The sequence below is a fragment of the Myxine glutinosa genome, unplaced genomic scaffold (genome assembly GCF_964187855.1).
Source record: "Myxine glutinosa unplaced genomic scaffold, kmMyxGlut1.1 SCAFFOLD_2372, whole genome shotgun sequence".
Classification (NCBI taxonomy): Eukaryota; Metazoa; Chordata; class Myxini; order Myxiniformes; family Myxinidae; genus Myxine; species Myxine glutinosa.
The window spans coordinates 677-19307 of NW_027618466.1; the positions used below are offsets into that span (position 1 = coordinate 677).

Sequence of the window (18631 nt, forward strand, 5' to 3'; positions counted from 1 at the left end):
TGTCTCATTTTTTTCTATGCAGCGCTTCCAGAGATATAGAGGTGCAACGTTTTTCGGTTTTTCCAAAATGGCGCCCATACTACGTGACCTATGATGTCATAATTATCATGAAAATTTATACAGGAGGAGGTGCGCCTATGGTGAAAATTTCCTGTCAATTGGACCAAGGGTGGCAGAGAAAATCATTTTAATTCTGTGCAGACAAACAGACAAACAAACAGACTCAAATGCAATACCCTCTCCACTGTCGAGGGTAAAAATCTTATATCGACTAAATGAACATGAATCCAGGTGATGAAACACAAAACACGTTTTATTTTCGAATTAACAAAATAGTGCACACAACTTCACAGCCACAAGTATAATATTGTACAATACCAAAAATCGCTTTTACAATCAATCGCGAAAGCAGCATCAATCCATTTAAAAATCATTCCTTTCAAAAATGGATCCTTCATTTATCAAATGTACATTTATGTCAGAATTGAATTTTGCACCTTCAAAGGGCAACAAAATTGAAGCAATTCTTTCTTAGCAAAGTTTCCCTTTCACGTTTCACTCTCAGGTAGTTAAAAGTCTTAAAACAAGTCAGCCATGCTTACGCAAAACACGGGATGCACTACATTAAAGTATGTTTCCAGTGTTAACATGAAAAAACATCAACATAATATCAATAATAGTAATAATACCGTCGTCGTAATTACACACTTATACCAAGAGCAAAAACATCATGTTCACTGCATCCCACAAAGAATTTCCAGTGACCTAGAAATTTGATGCAAAGATTAAAAATGGAAATGAAATGCTGTTGTTTTTTTTACATAAAGTGCATTATATGCAAGTATTACAAGTATCAAATATATTCATTGTTAAGATAGCACGGTGTGACGTAGCAGACCAATCGAGTTAAATTCATAACTCATTGGGGAAAGTTTTATCAGGGTATAAATACCTGGTGAGAGGTTGCACCAGAATGTACATCTTGTGTTGTTTGAATGTGATTCAACTAGAAATTGTAATTAATTGTATCGACCGCCCTCCTGGTCACACGTTAAAATTCTTCTTTGCCCACATTATGACCATATACAGTCAGTCCTCGCTTAACGTTGTGGTTACGTTCTTGAAAAGTGCGACTTTAATAACGTTAAGTGAATCCAATTTCCCCATAAAGAATTCATGTAAATACTGGGGGTTGGGTTCCAGGGAAAATGTTTTTTATCGTCAGACAATGGACATTATTTACATATAGAGTGAGTATACGTTTTAAATAATTTTAAACAAACAATTGAATATCATCTACTCGTGTTGCTTTTTCTCTCGTAATTTCTAGTTGCTTCAGATCTCTATTGGTTAGCTCTTCTCCGTGTGATTGCAGAAGTTGCGTAACGTCGGCTTCTTCCACCTCATGAAAACCCGCTTTATTGGCCAGGCCGAGGATATCTTTCTTCTTAGCGGGGAAAACATCTTTAAATCCTTTTAAGTCATTGACACATTCAGTCCACAACTTCCTCCACACACTATTCATGCACATCTGAGTAACTTCAGCCCAGGACCACCGATGTTATCAATGCACAGCTCGGTGTATATGAGGCCTATACTGTACATACTCTGGGTGGGCTTATGACTTTAGAACGGAACGGTGAATTACTTTAAACGAGTATGTTCTCTAATACACCAGCGACTTGATAATGAAACAATGCTAACCGGGACGACGTTAAGCGAGAACTTATTCTATATATATATATATATATATATACAGTATATGCATGTTGTTTACATGCATATATGAAGCATGAACCCATCTAATTTGTAAACATCTCATAAGAATAGTTTCTAAAAGTATGCTAATATATTGCACTGAGTTAGTTGTTGTTCAAATAACTTACAAACTCAACACTCTGTAATTGGACCAGTCGATTCAAAATCCATGCCTACTACATGTGTGATCCATGCCTGATAATCCTATTGTTTGACAAATTGCATACAATACCAAAAGACAGATACTTTCACTTTATAAACACTGTGTATTATGCTTGGAACAAGGGATTAACTGGATAGCCTTAATACTGGTCAGAAAACACAACTTTGGATGCAATGCCAATGAAGCCACAGAACGTAGCGTATATATAGGTAAAACGACTTTATAACGGAACGGTGAATGACTTTAAACGAGTATGTTCTCTAATAGACCAGTGACTTGATAATGAAACAATGCTAACTGGGACGACGTTAAGCGAGAACTTATTATATATATATATGCAAACACCGATAATACTATGCAGGTCACATAAGGCAAAACAAGTGAGAAAAGTTTGATGTCTTTTGCAAGTGAATTTTTTAAACCAAAATATAGATGCCAATTTGTAAACCTATTTCCCCAATCGAATAAAACTGGTTTCATTTCAATTATTTACCACCGTGGCCAAAAAATTAGTAAAAGCAAATAAATATTGGAACATGCGTGCTAAGAAGTGATGACGTCATCAGTGCCTTCTGCCAATAACAATAAAAATAGGTTTCAGTCTGCAAGCAGGATGTATTCAAAAACGTTTGTCAACCTTAAACCAGAATTGTTTCTACATTGTGACCACCTAAGACATTCTCACTCAACGAGCAAGGTTTCCGGTTAAAAAGGGAGTTGGAAAACATTTTCATTTTCAGGAAAAGAGAGTTAAATGTGTATAAATTTTAAGACGTATTTTGTTTCGTGAACATACCTTGTATCCAGATTTTGTCGAAAAAGTTCCTTTCGGTAATCGAGCTTCTGAAAGAGCAAGATATCATATAAAAACAAAACCATATGTCCATCGGTAACAATACGTCACTCATGCGCATGCGCATGCATCTTGCTCGATGCATTAACCGACCTACAGAATATTGCTTCTACAGTGCTCTACAGTATTATACAGTATTCTACAGTACATATCATAAAAATACCATAACTTCACATGAGAACTGCTTTTCCTTTTTTCATTAATACATTTTGCCACGGGTGTGATTCAACGGTGATTTGACTGTGAAATGTTTAAATATTTTACATGTATCCACGACTGGGAATGCCAAAAGTTTCTTCCTCAATGCCCAGGTAGAGCATGTTCTACGTATGTACTCAAGTCCACAGGAACGAAACGCTATACGCCATATATGAAGATGTTCTGTGCTCGTGTATACAAAACTAAGTGCGGATTGTCGAGGTACGCCTTTGCTGTACATTTCTTGGCACAACATTCTCTCGGGTGGTGTTGATTTTAGGTAGCTGCAGGTATATACACTTTATGCATGCCCAGTCCCTGAAATGGAAACATCCGGCCTCATAACCGTCTCCAAGTCACTGTCCTCAGGACGTCACAACGTTAAAGAGATCTGGTATATTAGTAAAGTTCATAACATACAGATTCAGAGATTCATTCAGAAGTTTTGGAGATGCGCAAATATGTATACATTTGTCTTATATTTATAATGTTCTACTGAATTTGGAAAATCAATGTTTCCATTCTTCTCGATTATTACGTGGTGGCCATCTTGGAATTCAAAATGGCCACCAATCCTCTGGCACAGTTTAGTAAAGCACTTGCACGATGCCACGTGTATCTTGAAAAATTCAAGTCATATCCACAGCTGACTTGTAATACCCTCTCCCACCACCGGTAGCGCTATACGGTACACATTTACATGGAGAATTGGCGTCCTCCACCCCTTCACTTTCCGAACCCCAGTGACTACAATTTTTTTTTAATGCTGAAAACCTCCCCAGGCTCACCCCAAGTACAGCCAAATTTTTTTTGCTGATTCCATCTAGCAGTTTAGAAGCCCATACATGTCAAACACAGCCACAAACACACACACATAAACACACAAACAGAATTATGTATCTTATGATGTTGAGCATTGTCCCTCAAAATTGCCATCATGGGTTGAACTCACCATGACATTACATTTTCTATCATATATTTAGGCTGTTCATGCAGTGCTGTTACCCCATGCATGCGAAGCGAAAAGCAGGATTAACCAATTGGTTCATGTCTGTTTGTATGTCTGTAAACAGGATATCTCAAAACGTTGTGGATGGATTCGGAGAAAAATTTGTGGAGAGGTTGGGTGTTTGACAAGAACAAAATTATAAGATCTATAATTTTCTGGGATCCCCTGGAGTAAAATAGGCCATATTGTTTTTCCAATTTTTCCAATTTTCCAGTTTTTCCAAACACGATGAAATAATATTTACCGATATGAACAGTGATGTGGCTTTTATTGAAATTCTACAAATACTGTTTAGATTTTGATGATTTGTGTGTGATATGATTTAACGGATGCTTACATATATCGTTTAAAATTTAAAAGCCTTCAATTTCTGATAATTTGCCTTTTCATTTGGGCCTCCCAATTGAAGCCCCGCCCGTAGGGCGGATACCTTTGCTAGTACAGAAAAATATGAAAACACTGGTTTCAAAAACGAATGATGCATCGTAAGATTAACAAGACAGGATTGTGCAGAGGCTGCTGCACACTTACCTCTGATTCAGAGCTGTCTAGTTTTGGTTTGATTCTCCCTCCGACTACAAACTGTCGGAATGGTGTTTCACAAGCAGCATGTTGCAGCAATGAGTGCAATGTCCATTGGATGAGAGTTAGGTATCTTGTGGTGTCTTTCAACAAATAGAAGGTAAGTTATCACTGGCAAAACCCCAATTTTCTGCCCTAATGTGCAGGGATCAGTGATCAGTGAATAGATACAGTAAAGATGGTTAAAAAAAAAAAAAAAACCAGAGTATGTGCACTATAATCAACAGTTATGATGTAATCTATAATAATAATAAAAGGCAGTGCGTGTGTGTATGTGTCTCCTCCATAACTCCGAAACCATGAAAGATAGAGGCCTCAAACTTTGTGTGCATACTTGTCGACCCCCAAATGAGTGCATGAATGAAAACTGGGTGTTTGGGTTTGTTAAAACACCCTTTTTGAAGATGATTAGCGAGGTGTTCATTTTAAAAAACGTAAAAAGCCTTCCCAAAATGGCAGTTCGCCATCTTCGTCATGCCACTGTCATATCGTTGGGTTCTTAAACTGCCATTTTGTTTTGGCCTGTTGTGATTGTTCACCCACTAACAGGGAACCTGAGCTGGGTTTAGACGATTGCAACACAGGTTTCCTGCATCGTAGCTGCGGATACGGGCATGGCTATTTGGAAAAACAAGGGTGTCCAGAGAACAATAAGGGAAGGCTTGTGTTTGTAGCACTTATGGTGTTGGATTTATTGATGTTTTAAAAGATGGGCAAAAGGCCTCGCGCCTCAGCTTGGTATTGGCTAGATATTAGGCCGCGTGGTTATTGGCGTGAATCAAGTTGTCCAACTGAAAGGTTTTGTTAAGGTTATGACTTACTGCATGCCCAATGTTATACGCTTTCGGATTTTATTAGGATGGCCGGTGGATGGCTTATAAATCAGGAATTATGACTTTGTAGAGGAACTCCTTTGGGGAAAACACAGTTTTTCCTTTGAGTGGCCTCACAGGTTTATTTTAACTCGGATTCTATTTTTGTTTTTGGTTTTAGTAGCAAGTTATGGTCGATAAAATCCCTGGTAAAACAAATTTGGTGAAAATATGATGAATTTTGAAGAACTTACAGTTTTTAAGGACAACATGGGGATTGATGGGTCAGATCTCAAATGTTCTTCAAGACCTTGAAGGTTCATTCTAACTCCGATTCAATTTCTGTTTTCAGTTTTGGTGGTCACTGGAGTGGTTGACACTTGACTACAATAAATTTGGTGGAAATACGATAAATTTTGACCATCTTACAAACTTTAAGGTTTTAACATGGGAAATGATGACTATTACAACGTTAAGTACAACCCTCTCCCCTCCTTCCTCCTATCCTCCCCTCCCCTCCTTCCCCTCACCTACCTCTCCCCACCTCCCTTTCTTCCCCCTCACTCCCCATCCATATCCCTTACCCCTGCCCCCTCCCTCCCCCCCTCTCCCACTCCACTCCACTCCCCTCTCCTTCTTCCCTTCCCTCCTGTTCCCCATCCTTTCCGAAATCCTTTCCCTACCCCCCCCCCCTCCTCTCCACCATCCCCTCACCCTTTTCCTCTTCCCACCCTTTCCCTTCCCCTCCCCTCTTTTCTTCCCCCCCCCCCCTCCCTTCATATTGTGCCCGAAAAAGGCTAACCCCTGCTCTGCGGGGAAAAATGGCCTCTAAAGGTGGTTCCTCCCTTCATATTCCCGGCAAGTAGCAACTCTGCATTGCCCTGCAACGCGGAGTACTTTTGCTAGTCATCCAATATATAAAGCTCAATTTGTTTGTTTATATATCCTTCAAAAACTACCAAACCAAATCCAACCAAATTTTGCATGTTGCCTAAGGATACCCCCATTATGGTTTCTGTCAGGGCAGCATATTTGGGGTAGAGGTTTCCGGGTGTGGGGGAGGGGCAGACCCCAATTCTGTCTATGTAATTATGTATCATATAGCGCCACATAGTAGTATCCGGTATTACAAATCATCTTTTCATACAAAGAAAGTTTAAACAACTTAACAATATGCAATACGGTAATGTTGCAATCTGAGCGAGAATAATTCGAAATTTTCAAAATGTTTCATTTCATTCATTTTAAGCAGAGATTCAAACCAATGCATCCAATACAGAGCTTCACAGCAAAGCAGAAGTGCTTTTTGCTCATATAAAAGCAGCAAGGATGGCTGACGAAGGTGATGTTGGCTGACTCCCAAGCAGATGGAAGATGACCTCAGACAAATTATAGAGGGACTAAAGTAGAATATTTGTGAAGTATAACATGCAGTCTTTCTATTAAATATGTCAGTGAAGCGACGGGTACTTTTGTTAGTAGCACAGTGTTGATGTCACCATTGGGCTGAATTCATGATAGGATCCTAGCCCAATGTGCAGTTGCTAACGATGATTGACGACTAAAATTTGTTGCAAATCTCCAAAAATTCTGAAAGAAATTTCAGAAGACACTGGAAAACACACACACACACACACACACACACACACACACACACACACCTCAGTGGTATATACACTCTCATGTGACAGCATGTCAACTCTATCTGTGGGCATCCACTCCATGCTGATGATGAGCAGAGAGGCAGAAACGCATCTGTGGATTGATTCAGTTCTCAAGTCGGTAGGTAATGTCCTTCCAAAAAGTCTCCTAAAGCCACGTAGGCTGACTAATGCTATAAGTAGCAGCGGAGATGCTGATACTGCATAATGCAACAGGTGGTTCTCTTTTTCACAGACTGCAACTGAGTCGGTTTGTCCATATTATGTTGATATATATATATATATATAACAGGAAATACACTTTGCAGTCTTGAGCCCAATACAATGTGCATACAAGCAAGCGGAAACTCTTCAATGATGCAATGATAGCGCTTACAGATCTATGGAAATCCCTTCCAACACTTCAGAAGATCGCTTGGTGAATTTGCCGGTCAATATAATCGACAAATTAATGGAGTATAGGAGTCATCTCGTTCATTCAGCTCAATCCTCCATTCACAAAATGACCTGAATGATGGAGCATATCCAAAATGAACTGATCCCAGTGGATCTCCACATATTTTATTACTGTTTCCAGATTGGCAGGAGAGCCTAGAAGGATGCACACTCACCTCTGAGCTGTCTGGTTTCAAATCTCAGTTAAATAAGTTATAAACTGTCATCCTTGTGTTTCACAGTTGAGGCAATTCTTCAATGCGTGAGCCCTCTGTTGAATGTTCCTTCACGAAGAGTAGGCAAGATGTCGCCGACATCCTGAAACAAACTCCAATTTCCTGCCTGGACTGGGGATAACAAATGGTCTGGTCTTCTTGCAGGGTCTTGACACCAGGTTACGCTACTTCCTTTAACAGTGCGGTTGATGTTTGGGCAGGAGCATCTGCATCATTAATAAATTGACCGGTAAGTTTCCATGATTCATGTGAACAGTCTTCTTCATAAATGAAGGGAAAACTCAATAATGAGTCTTTCCTCTGCACTTGTTGCAAACAATCTAAGGAGAAGGTGAAACCCATAGATTTATCAATCGCACTGAAAGAGCAAGGCATATAAGCTACGGGTTGGTTATAACCCATAAAGTGAAAGATTATAGTGCTATGCCTGGTAAACTGTTTCATAAATTGAAAGAGAATCCTGATACTGATGCTTATTCAAAATTGAGACAAAGTGACCAAAACAGAATCTGAGAGTGAAAGTTTTGATGGTACGCGTGATTCGAGTAGTTGAAGGTAACGCAGGGCCTCATTTATCACCTACCAATTTTTAAAGGAATTGAATGTGTACAAGAGATTGGTATTGATATTACACTTTAAATAAGACTAACACGTTTTAGAGCGTTTGTTTGGGTCTAATTTGGTCAAAGGGAAACCTCAAGGTCGATAATGATGATTTTGGGGGAGGGAAGGGGGGGTTCATCAGTGCTGTTCCGTCCACTCAAAATGTATGTTTGTTTTCAGTAGTATACTTCATTTTCTAAAGGATGTGTCAGAAATCCGTAGTTTCAGTAAATATTCGGATCACAAGATGAATGAAACTTTTCACAGGTTCCGCAGCTCACTGAAAACCACCTGTTTGCAAACCTCTTCTTTCAAGTTTTCCTTCATGATAAATGAATGATCATGTAAGCAAGTTCTCTCCATCAGATCTATGTCAAAGCAGGAATGAGAATGCATTTCCCAGGTACGTTTTCTCCTGTTGTAATAACACCTGGGGAGCGGCATCTGGCACCTAGTTGAATAGTGCGCGCGTGAAGCTCGTCGATGATGTTGGCACACAGCACCAGGTATGTTGATCGGCTTGTCCGGGTCGTGGGTACAAAAACGATGGATTCAGGACCTCCCAGCAGTGACGTCATAATGTATACTTCATGGCAGCAAAATCTGCCAAAGTGTTGGTTTATAAGACTATAAGGCACTGGATTGACCAGCACCCTGCATGGACCGAAGATGGTGTTTGTAAGCTTATCTTGAGCACCAAACATATTGAAAGTTGAGAAGAATCTTTTACTGGGATGTTAAGAGGTCCACTGCACCTTTGCTTTTGCCAAAACATGTTTGCACCACATGCAGAAAAGCTCTCCTTGGTTCTCCTCCGACCGGCAGACTTAACAAAACACCCCACCAGAAAAGCAGCATCCGTTTAGGTCTACAATCCTGTAGTGAAGGTTAGCTCGGAAGTGGTGTCCTCTCCGATGCCAGCCGGAGAAGAGAGCGGGGAGAGCTGCATCGCTAGTCAGGCCGGCGGGTGCGTTTCACGATCAAGTCCCGTGTAGGGAACATCATGGAGTAGAGCTTGCCCAAACACGTCGGCGCTCATGGCACCTGCTCCACCACTCCCACTGCAAGCACCTCCGGTACCCCCGCCCCTCCAGGTTCCTCCGGCGGCCCTGGTTGCCCGCTGGTACGAGGACAAAGACTGCCGTTCCCGCACAGCGGCACCAGGGAAGCAGAACTCTTTGAAGCATCGTTTGAAGTTCTCATCGAGGAACGCGTACAGGAGAGGGTTCAGGCAGCTGTTGGTGTAGCCGAGGGCCACGCAGAAGTGCCAAGCGGTGGAGAATGCTGGAGTACTTTCCACGGTGCTCACAGCCTTGACAATGACGAGCAACTGGATTGGTGTCCAGCAGATGATGAAAACGGTCACCACGATGAGTACCATGCGTGTGATGCGCTGCAGATTCCGGTCCTTATCGCGTGAGCCTGAAAAGAGGCGTACGGTACGCAGGCGTAGGACCATGAGACCATAGCAGATGGTGATGATGATGACGGGTAAGATGAAGGCGATGATGAAAATGCAGATGTAAAACAGCGTTTCCCAGTACCACGACGGATTTGGGAAGTCCAGCCTACAATCTATGTAATCTGTAGGGATGACAAAAACAACAAATAAAAACAAATTTGAAAAATAGAAAACATTCTACCAAAGACTTTCCACTGTATTTGGGGAATCAATCGCAATTCCGAGCTAACACACAGACGTTGGCCCAACATTGGCAAATCAACATCGCTTTTTACACAATATTGGCAATGTCGGACCAACGTTGAAAGTCCACTTGCGACCTTTCCAGCCTTTGCCTATCTATTGCCAACACTGGCCCAACGTTGGTGAGTTACCTGGGTTGTTTGTTGACCTCACAGATCTGGAAGAATATTTCCAGCAAGATTGCTGGAGTGACCTTTTGGAGCAGTACCATGGTTAAACCAGATAATATATCTACCACAACCATCTTGTCAAAACTTCATACACACGCCTTTTAGATAGTGTATTGATACAGTGGAAGGTTAATGCATGCGCAAGGTTCGATACAAAATGGATTGTTTATTACAGACAACTGTGTAATGTTTTTTGAAGAGATGTTTATTCTAAAAGATGAGAAATGTAAAAAGGTAACAAGTCATAATGTTTTAGTTTCATCTTTAACTGGTGTAGAATAACCGTCAGGGTGCGAGAAACTTCCGGTTACTTTTGGATATAGACTCGTCTAGTAAGTTTGTAGCGGGAGGGAATTTCATGAAGGTTCTCTCTTGAGACAGCGAGAGAGGAAGAAGAAAAGCTAGTCAACAGGAAGGGTTATGGGAAGAGGAAGAAGAACAGCCAGTCAAAAGCAAGAGATATGGGAAGAGGAAGAAGAACAGCCAGGCAAAAGGAAGGGACACGGGGAGAGGAAGAAGAACAGCCAGGCAAAAGGAAGGGACATGGGGAGAGGAAGAAGAACAGCCAGGCAAAAGGAAGAGATATGGGAAGAGGAAAAAGAACAGCCAGTCAAAAGCAAGAGATATGGGAAGAGGAAGAAGAACAGCCAGCCAACAGGAAGGGATATGGAGAGAGGAGGAAGAACAGCCAGTCAACAGGAAGGGATATGGGGAGAGGAAGAAGAACAGCCAGGCAAAAAGAAGAGATATGTGAAGAGGAAGAGGAACAGCCAGTCAACAGGAAGGGATATGGGGGAGAGGAGAAAGAATAGCCAGGCAAAAGGAAGGGATATGGGGAGAGGAGGAAGAACAGCCAGGCAAAAGGAAGGGATATGAGGAGAGGAGGAAGAACAGCCAGGCAAAAGGAAGGGATATGGGGAGAGGAGGAAGAACAGCCAGTCAAAAGGAAGGGATATGGGGAGAGGATGAAGAACAGCCAGGCAAAAGGAAGGGATATGAGGAGAGGAGGAAGAACAGCCAGCCAACAGGAAGGGATATGGGGAGAGGAGGAAGAACAGCCAGGCAAAAGGAAGGGATATGAGGAGAGGAGGAAGAACAGCCAGGCAAAAGGAAGGGATATGGGGAGAGGAGGAAGAACAGCCAGTCAAAAGGAAGGGATATGGGGAGAGGATGAAGAACAGCCAGGCAAAAGGAAGGGATATGAGGAGAGGAGGAAGAACAGCCAGGCAACAGGAAGGGATATGGAGAGAGGAGGAAGAACAGCCAGGCAAAAGGAAGGGCTATGTGAAGATGAAGAGGAACAGCCAGGCAAAAGGAAGGGATATGTGAAGATGAAGAGGAACAGCCAGGCAAAAGGAAGGGATATGAGGAGAGGAGGAAGAACAGCCAGTCAAAAGGAAGGGATATGGGGAGAGGATGAAGAACAGCCAGGCAAAAGGAAGGGATATGTGAAGATGAAGAGGAACAGCCAGGCAAAAGGAAGGGATATGGGGAGAGGAAGAAGAACAGCCAGGCAAAAGGAAGGGATATGTGAAGATGAAGAGGAACAGCCAGGCAAAAGGAAGGGATATGTGAAGATGAAGAGGAACAGCTAGGCAAAAGGAAGGGATATGGGGAGAGGAAGAAGAACAGCCAGGCAAAAGGAAGGGATATGTGAAGATGAAGAGGAACAGCCAGGCAAAAGGAAGGGATATGTGAAGATGAAGAGGAACAGCCAGGCAAAAGGAAGGGATATGGCGAGAGGAAGAAGAACAGCAGGTCAACAGGAGGGGATATGGGAGGAAGGAGAAGAACAGCCAGGCAAAAGGAAGGGATATGGCGAGAGGAAGAAGAACAGCCAGTCAACAGGAGGGGATATGGGAGGAGGGAGAAGAACAGCCAGGCAAAAGGAAGGGATATGGCGAGAGGAAGAAGAACAGCCAGTCAACAGGAGGGGATATGGGAGGAGGGAGAAGAACAGCCAGGCAAAAGGGAGGGATATGGGGGAGAGGAGGAAGAACAGCCAGTCAACAGGAGGGGATATGGGAGGAGGGAGAAGAACAGCCAGGCAAAAGGAAGGGATATGGCGAGAGGAAGAAGAACAGCCAGTCAACAGGAGGGGATATGGGAGGAGGGAGAAGAACAGCCAGGCAAAAGGGAGGGATATGGGGGAGAGGAGGAAGAACAGCCAGTCAACAGGAGGGGATATGGGAGGAGGGAGAAGAACAGCCAGGCAAAAGGGAGGGATATGGGGGAGAGGAGGAAGAACAGCCAGTCAACAGGAGGGGATTTGGGGAGAGGAGGAAGAACAGCCAGGCAAAAGGGAGGGATATGGGGGAGAGGAGGAAGAACAGCCAGTCAACAGGAGGGGATTTGGGGAGAGGAGGAAGAACAGCCAGTCAAGAAGTGCTTAATTGTGTACCGAGTCACATCAGAGATTTGAGTTTACTGCTTTGCTTGGACTTTGAAATAATAAAAAAGTCCATATGTTTTATACCTCTCCCACCGCCCCCTTCCCATGCCCCCCCCCCCAAAGCCCTCGCCCTCTCTCAGATCTCTCGATGTCTCCATGTCTCTCGGTCCCTGCTCTCAAATGTTGTGTTTGTGTCCTTCCCCCTCTCTCCCCATCTTGTCTACCGCTCCCGATGTTATATGTTTTATGTGTCTGTTTGTCTTTCTGTGTGATTAATGTTCGCTCTTTCACGAGCCTCGATCTTGTATACAAAAAAACCAAAAAAAAAAAACCCTCATATTTAGAGTTCACCGACCTATCATTTTAGATTAATCGGGTAAAGAACTTTAGGGCCTTGTGACATGTCTTGACTCATGAGTCTCATGACTAATGAGGTGAAGAGGAACCGGTCCAAAATGACCTAGAAAGCTGTTATGTTTATTACATCGATCCAAGGTTCGGTGGCGTAATTGCTACAGAGTGTTCGATCCAAGTCTGTGAGATCGCCGGTTTGAATCCCATCCAGACCAAGTTATACCAAAGACTTAAAAATGGTCGGACTGCTTCCTTGCTTGATGATCAGCATTGAAAAAAAAGAGGATATTAGCACAGATAAGCAATAGGTTGACAGCCATCGCATGGGCCTAATGGCTTCCTCTTCTATTGAATTTCCTTGTTTTAAAATGCTCATGGAGGAGATTGTACATAAATCACATGCAGGACAAAGACATTAGGACACACGAGTGTACTTACGCATGAATTACTAAGATATTAGTTGGCAATAAGCAGACACATTCAGTACTTGTATATACGTATTTGAAACTGCGATCCCAGCATCATGAGGGAGTGATTCATATGGGAACATAAAACAAGCCATCCCAAGATGCTGTTTGCATGTCTCCAATCTCACATCAAGATGCATCTCCAGCATAGGACCAATGGTGATCAATAATGAGAGCGTTCAGGAAAATTCTGGTTACTGCCGGATAGTGAACTATCTTGGGTGAACGAGCAATTTCTTAGCAGCATCTGGCTACAGAACAGCTTAGTACTGGTGGGTAGGCTGCAGAGGGTGGTAAAGGTCTTCCTCCTGTAAAATTTAAATAGTAGGAGAGACAGAGAGAGAGAGAGAGATAGAGAGAGATAGAGATAGAGAGAGATAGAGAGAGATAGAGAGAGATAGAGATAGAGATAGAGATAGAGATAGAGATAGAGAGAGAGAGAGAGAGATAGAGATAGAGATAGAGATAGAGAGAGAGAGAGAGAGAGAGAGAGAGAGAGAGAGAGAGAGAGAGAGAGAGAGAGAGAGAGATGGAGGGGCAAAGATAAGCCAATCATCAGTTGTCTTGTGCACAACGCGGTGCTGGAGTGCTGCGTGCATCGCTTGTGCTTTCCACATTTGGACCTCATCCGTCTGTCAGTTGGACATTGATTGTATGAATAAAGAACGTTAGGATTTTTTGACAATTGGGGGCTCATGATGGGTTTGGTCGGTCCACTAGCGATGTCGAGTGTGCCTGCAATGGTGGAGATGGAGCGGGTTTCTTTCACCTGTCGTTGGTGGTGCAACTCTTCGGAGTGCGCATCTCAAAGGCTGGGAGAAACTTCCGCAGGGTTCATCCTCAAGCAAAAGGGGCCCAGTGTGTTCAGAAGAGAGGGCGAGAAAAATATTCTCGAAAAGCTGGGAAGAACATTTTCACATTTTGCGACTAACAACGGGTGGAACAGGGCATGATGGACCACTTCCCTCTGTGCTTTGTTAACCGAATGATGTGTACTTCAGGTCGTTAGATGTGGCAGCTGTTAATTTCGAGCAGTTGGTAGGAGTGATTTTGAAGCAGTACCATTTAACCGAGGGTCGCTAAAGGACCAGATTCCAGTGTGACAAGCCAGAGTTGGGTAGGGGGGGGGGGGGGGGGAGCCTTGAGCAATTTATAATTATTTAAATTGATATATGTGGGAATTATTACACGCCCAGACCAAGAATCGAACCCAGGTCCTCTGGTGAATCATACCATTGCTCTGCCATCTGAGCTATCTGGGCGAACCTGACTGAGCATGCAATTTTCCCACACAGAATTGCCACTCTCCTTCTGTCAATGCTTCCAGGGCACTCGCCGCCAACCATAGGAGCACGAAGGGGCTGCTCACAAGAGGGTCTTCCTCCAAAAGGGGGACAAAGCCATGTTATGGATTTTGATACGACAGGACATTGTCATAGGTGCCGAAAGATGCAATGCTGTCAGTCTTCATCGACTGCAGAAACAGGTGATCTTCCGGGTTTGTGACCAGCTGCTCAACATTGGCTGGCCACAACCGGAAGGTCACATCCAGTCGTTGCTACATGGCCTGCAGCTTGGCGAGCATGGCCGGGGTTGATCTACACATGGTCGGGATTTCCATCATATTGCAGTTGGCGTGCGGAAGCTCAATCACCACATTAATTTCTCCAGGATTTTGTGGAATCTAAAGCTCTCAAAACTATTGGAATCTCCCGTAACGAGGCCGAAGCAAAACACCTGCAACTCTCACATCAAAAGCAGGTCAGTGGTCTCTGTTTCCGACTGTCTATTCTCTAACATTGGTCGCTCTGTTGTCAGTTCCTGACCCTCCACAACAACAAGAGGATGCAGTGTTGTTCCAGCAACTCCCTCCTGGTTAACCTTCCAAAACCCAGGTTGACCACACACCTCAACTCCTTAATTCTTCATTGTTCCCATCTATGGAACTACCTTCCAGAGGTTGTTCTGTCTCATGCTTCCCTCCAGAGGACTACCTTCCAGAGGTTGTTCTGTCTCAGGCTTCCCTTCAGCGCTTCAAGTAGGCAGTGCACTGCCATTTCGTGTCACCCTCCATCCTGACCCATGGTCTTTATTACACCAATTAACCCTCTCCTATCCGATGCTCTTATTTACAGATTCCAGGGTTTCCTCTCTTTCTCTCGCCTTTCCTTTCCTATTCGTTCATTGTTTCCAGCTGTTACCCTGGTACCACACTATCAACCTAACCTTGCCTTTCCATGAGCCTCACTATTGTAGAGTTGTTATTTTAAGCTGTGGAAAGATCGTCAGAGATCAGGAAATGTCTGCTCACTGCCATATAGTGAGCTATCTCAGGTGAACAAGCAGTTTCCACTTATTGAACTGCCTCGTAATTGTGAGTCTAAGTAGAGGAAGGGGCTTTCACACAGTCTCTTGGTCCGATTACATAAAATTATAAGTGACTAGCAGAAGTACCCGGCATTGCCGGGCGGGGGAGGGGGGGGGAGGGGAACGGGGGGGAGGGGAGAAGAGGGGGGGAAGGGAGAAGAGGGGGAGGGGGAGGGGAGAGGGGAGAAGAGGGGGAGGGGGAGAAGAGGGGGAGGGGGAGAAGAGGTGGAGGGGGAGAAGAGGGGGAGGGGGAGAAGAGGGGGAGGGGGGAGGGGGAGGGGGAGAGGGGAAAAGAGGAGGGGATGGGGAGGGGGAGAGGGGAGAAGAGGGGGGGATGAGGAGGGGGAAGGGAAGGGGGTGGGGTGGGAGGGGGGAGGGGAGCGGAGGGAACGGGGGGGAGAGGGGGGAGGGGAGAAGAGGGGGAGGGGGGAGGGGGAAAGGGAGGGAGAGGGGAGGGGGAGGGGAAGGGAGGGGAGGGGAGGGGAGGGGAGGGGGGAAGGGGAGAGGGTATGGTGGAGGGGGAAGGGAGGGGGAAGGGTAGGGGGAGGGAGGGGAGAAAAGGGAGGGGGAGCGGGAGGGAGGGGGAGGAGGGAAGGGGAGGGGAGGGATATAGATGGTTACTGGCAATTGATCACATCCACAAATGATGTAATCCACACAATTTATGTACTTTACATAACGTTAATAGGAATACATGGCCGTGTAGATGGGAAATACAGTTTGTTTGAAATAAATCACAAATATCAGATGAAAGTGAAAAAAAACCTATGTGGTGTGAATGGCAATGTTCCTCGCTGAAATGTGAAAAAACTGAATTACGTGCGAACGCATAACTGTAAGATTATGGCGGCAAAGTTGGAACATCACGTGATCGCTCTGAGCGAATCAGCACGCTGCTCTGCCATTCCGGTCATAATATTCCTCGCTGAAATGCGCGGAGGTAAAAATATGGTTTAAAAATATTATGAAATCAATTTTTAGGTCGGCCATGTTCTTACCAGGCTCAATGGCCATGTTTGTGCCAAATATCAAGTTCGTGAGCCTCTCCGTTTAGGAGTCTATCGGTAACATTACACACACACACACACACAAACTGTGTTTTATCTATCTATAATTCCATTAATCTCTGTGTGTATGTGTGTATGTGTGTTTGTATGTGTGTTTGTATGTGTGTTTGTATGTGTGTATGTTTGTCTGTGACCGCTGTTTCTCGACAACTACCGGTCCGATATACTTGAAACTTGCCAGGTATATTGCTGGGGACCCGAGGATGTGCCTTTTCAAGGTTTCATATTAATCGGAGAAGTAGTTACCGAGCTATGGCGATTTCTTTACCAAACACTGCAAGCCGTTCGCTTTGGACCAAACCATTGCATGTAAATAGAGGGGGGGGTTCTGTGGTCGTTGCGAATGGACCAAACCATTCATGTAAATAGAGGGGGGGGGGGGGGTTCTGTGGTCGTTACTGCCACGTGGTTTCAAAGTTTTTTTTTGTTGTTGTTGTTTGCACGCATGTTTTTTTGCACCCACGTACGGGCACGCCCTAGGATGTTTACACACACACACCCCTACACAAATTTTTTTTTTTTTTTTTTTTTGGCAAGGAACGGGCACCCACGTACGGGCACGTCCTAGCTTATATATAGTACGGGCATGCCCTAGTCTATCTATAATTCCATTAATCTCTGTGTGTATGTGTGTATGTGTGTATGTGTGTATGTGTGTTTGTATGTTTGTCTGTGACCGCTGTTTCTCGACAACCACGGGTCCGATATACTTTAAACTTGCCAGGTATATTGCTGGGGACCCGAGGATGTGCCTTTTCAAGGTTTGAAATTAATCGGACAAGTACTTACCGAGCTATGGCGATTTAGCCGTTCGCCGTTCGCTTTGGCGTTGCGAATGGACCAAACCATTGCATGTAAATAGAGGGGGGTGGTTCTGTGGTCGTTGCGAATGGACCAAACCATTCATGTAAATAGAGGGGGGGGGGGGGTTCTGTGGTCGTTACTGCCACGTGGTTTCAAAGTTTTTTTTTGTTGTTGTTGTTTGCACGCATGTTTTTTTGCACCCACGTACGGGCACGCCCTAGGATGTTTACACACACACACCCCTACACAAATTTTTTTTTTTTTTTTTTTTGGCAAGGAACGGGCACCCACGTACGGGCACGTCCTAGCTTATATATAGTACGGGCATGCCCTAGTCTATCTATAATTCCATTAATCTCTGTGTGTATGTGTGTATGTGTGTTTGTATGTTTGTCTGTGACCGCTGTTTCTCGACAACCACGGGTCCGATATACTTTAAACTTGCCAGGTATATTGCTGGGGACCCGAGGATGTGCCTTTTCAAGGTTTGAAATTAATCGGACAAGTACTTACCGAGCTATGGCGATTTAGCCGTTCGCCGTTCGCTTTGGCGTTGCGAATGGACCAAACCATTGCATGTAAATAGAGGGGGGGGGTTCTGTGGTCGTTGCGAATGGACCAAACCATTCATGTAAATAGAGGGGGGGGGGGGTTCTGTGGTCGTTACTGCCACGTGGTTTCAAAGTTTTTTTTTGTTGTTGTTTTCACGCATGTTTTTTTGCACCCACGTACGGGCACGCCCTAGGATGTTTACACACACACACCCCGACACAAATTTTTTTTTTTTTTTTTTTTGGCAAGGAACGGGCACCCACGTACGGGCACGTCCTAGCTTATATATAGTACGGGCATGCCCTAGTCTATCTATAATTCCATTAATCTCTGTGTGTATGTGTGTATGTGTGTATGTGTGTTTGTATGTTTGTCTGTGACCGCTGTTTCTCGACAACCACGGGTCCGATATACTTTAAACTTGCCAGGTATATTGCTGGGGA

The 18631-nt window shown here is 44.0% G+C and overlaps 1 protein-coding gene across 1 annotated transcript in view; it reads right to left on the minus strand.

Annotated features, from left to right (window-relative positions):
- Window positions 1-9265: 9265 nt before the first annotated feature.
- Window positions 9266-18631, minus strand: part of LOC137438399 (delta-type opioid receptor-like) — a 41320-nt gene continuing 31954 nt past the window's right edge. The window contains exon 3 of the mRNA XM_078769405.1: window positions 9266-9894. Coding sequence (XP_078625531.1) covers window positions 9266-9894 — 629 coding nt within the window. The remainder of the gene's footprint in view (window positions 9895-18631) is intronic.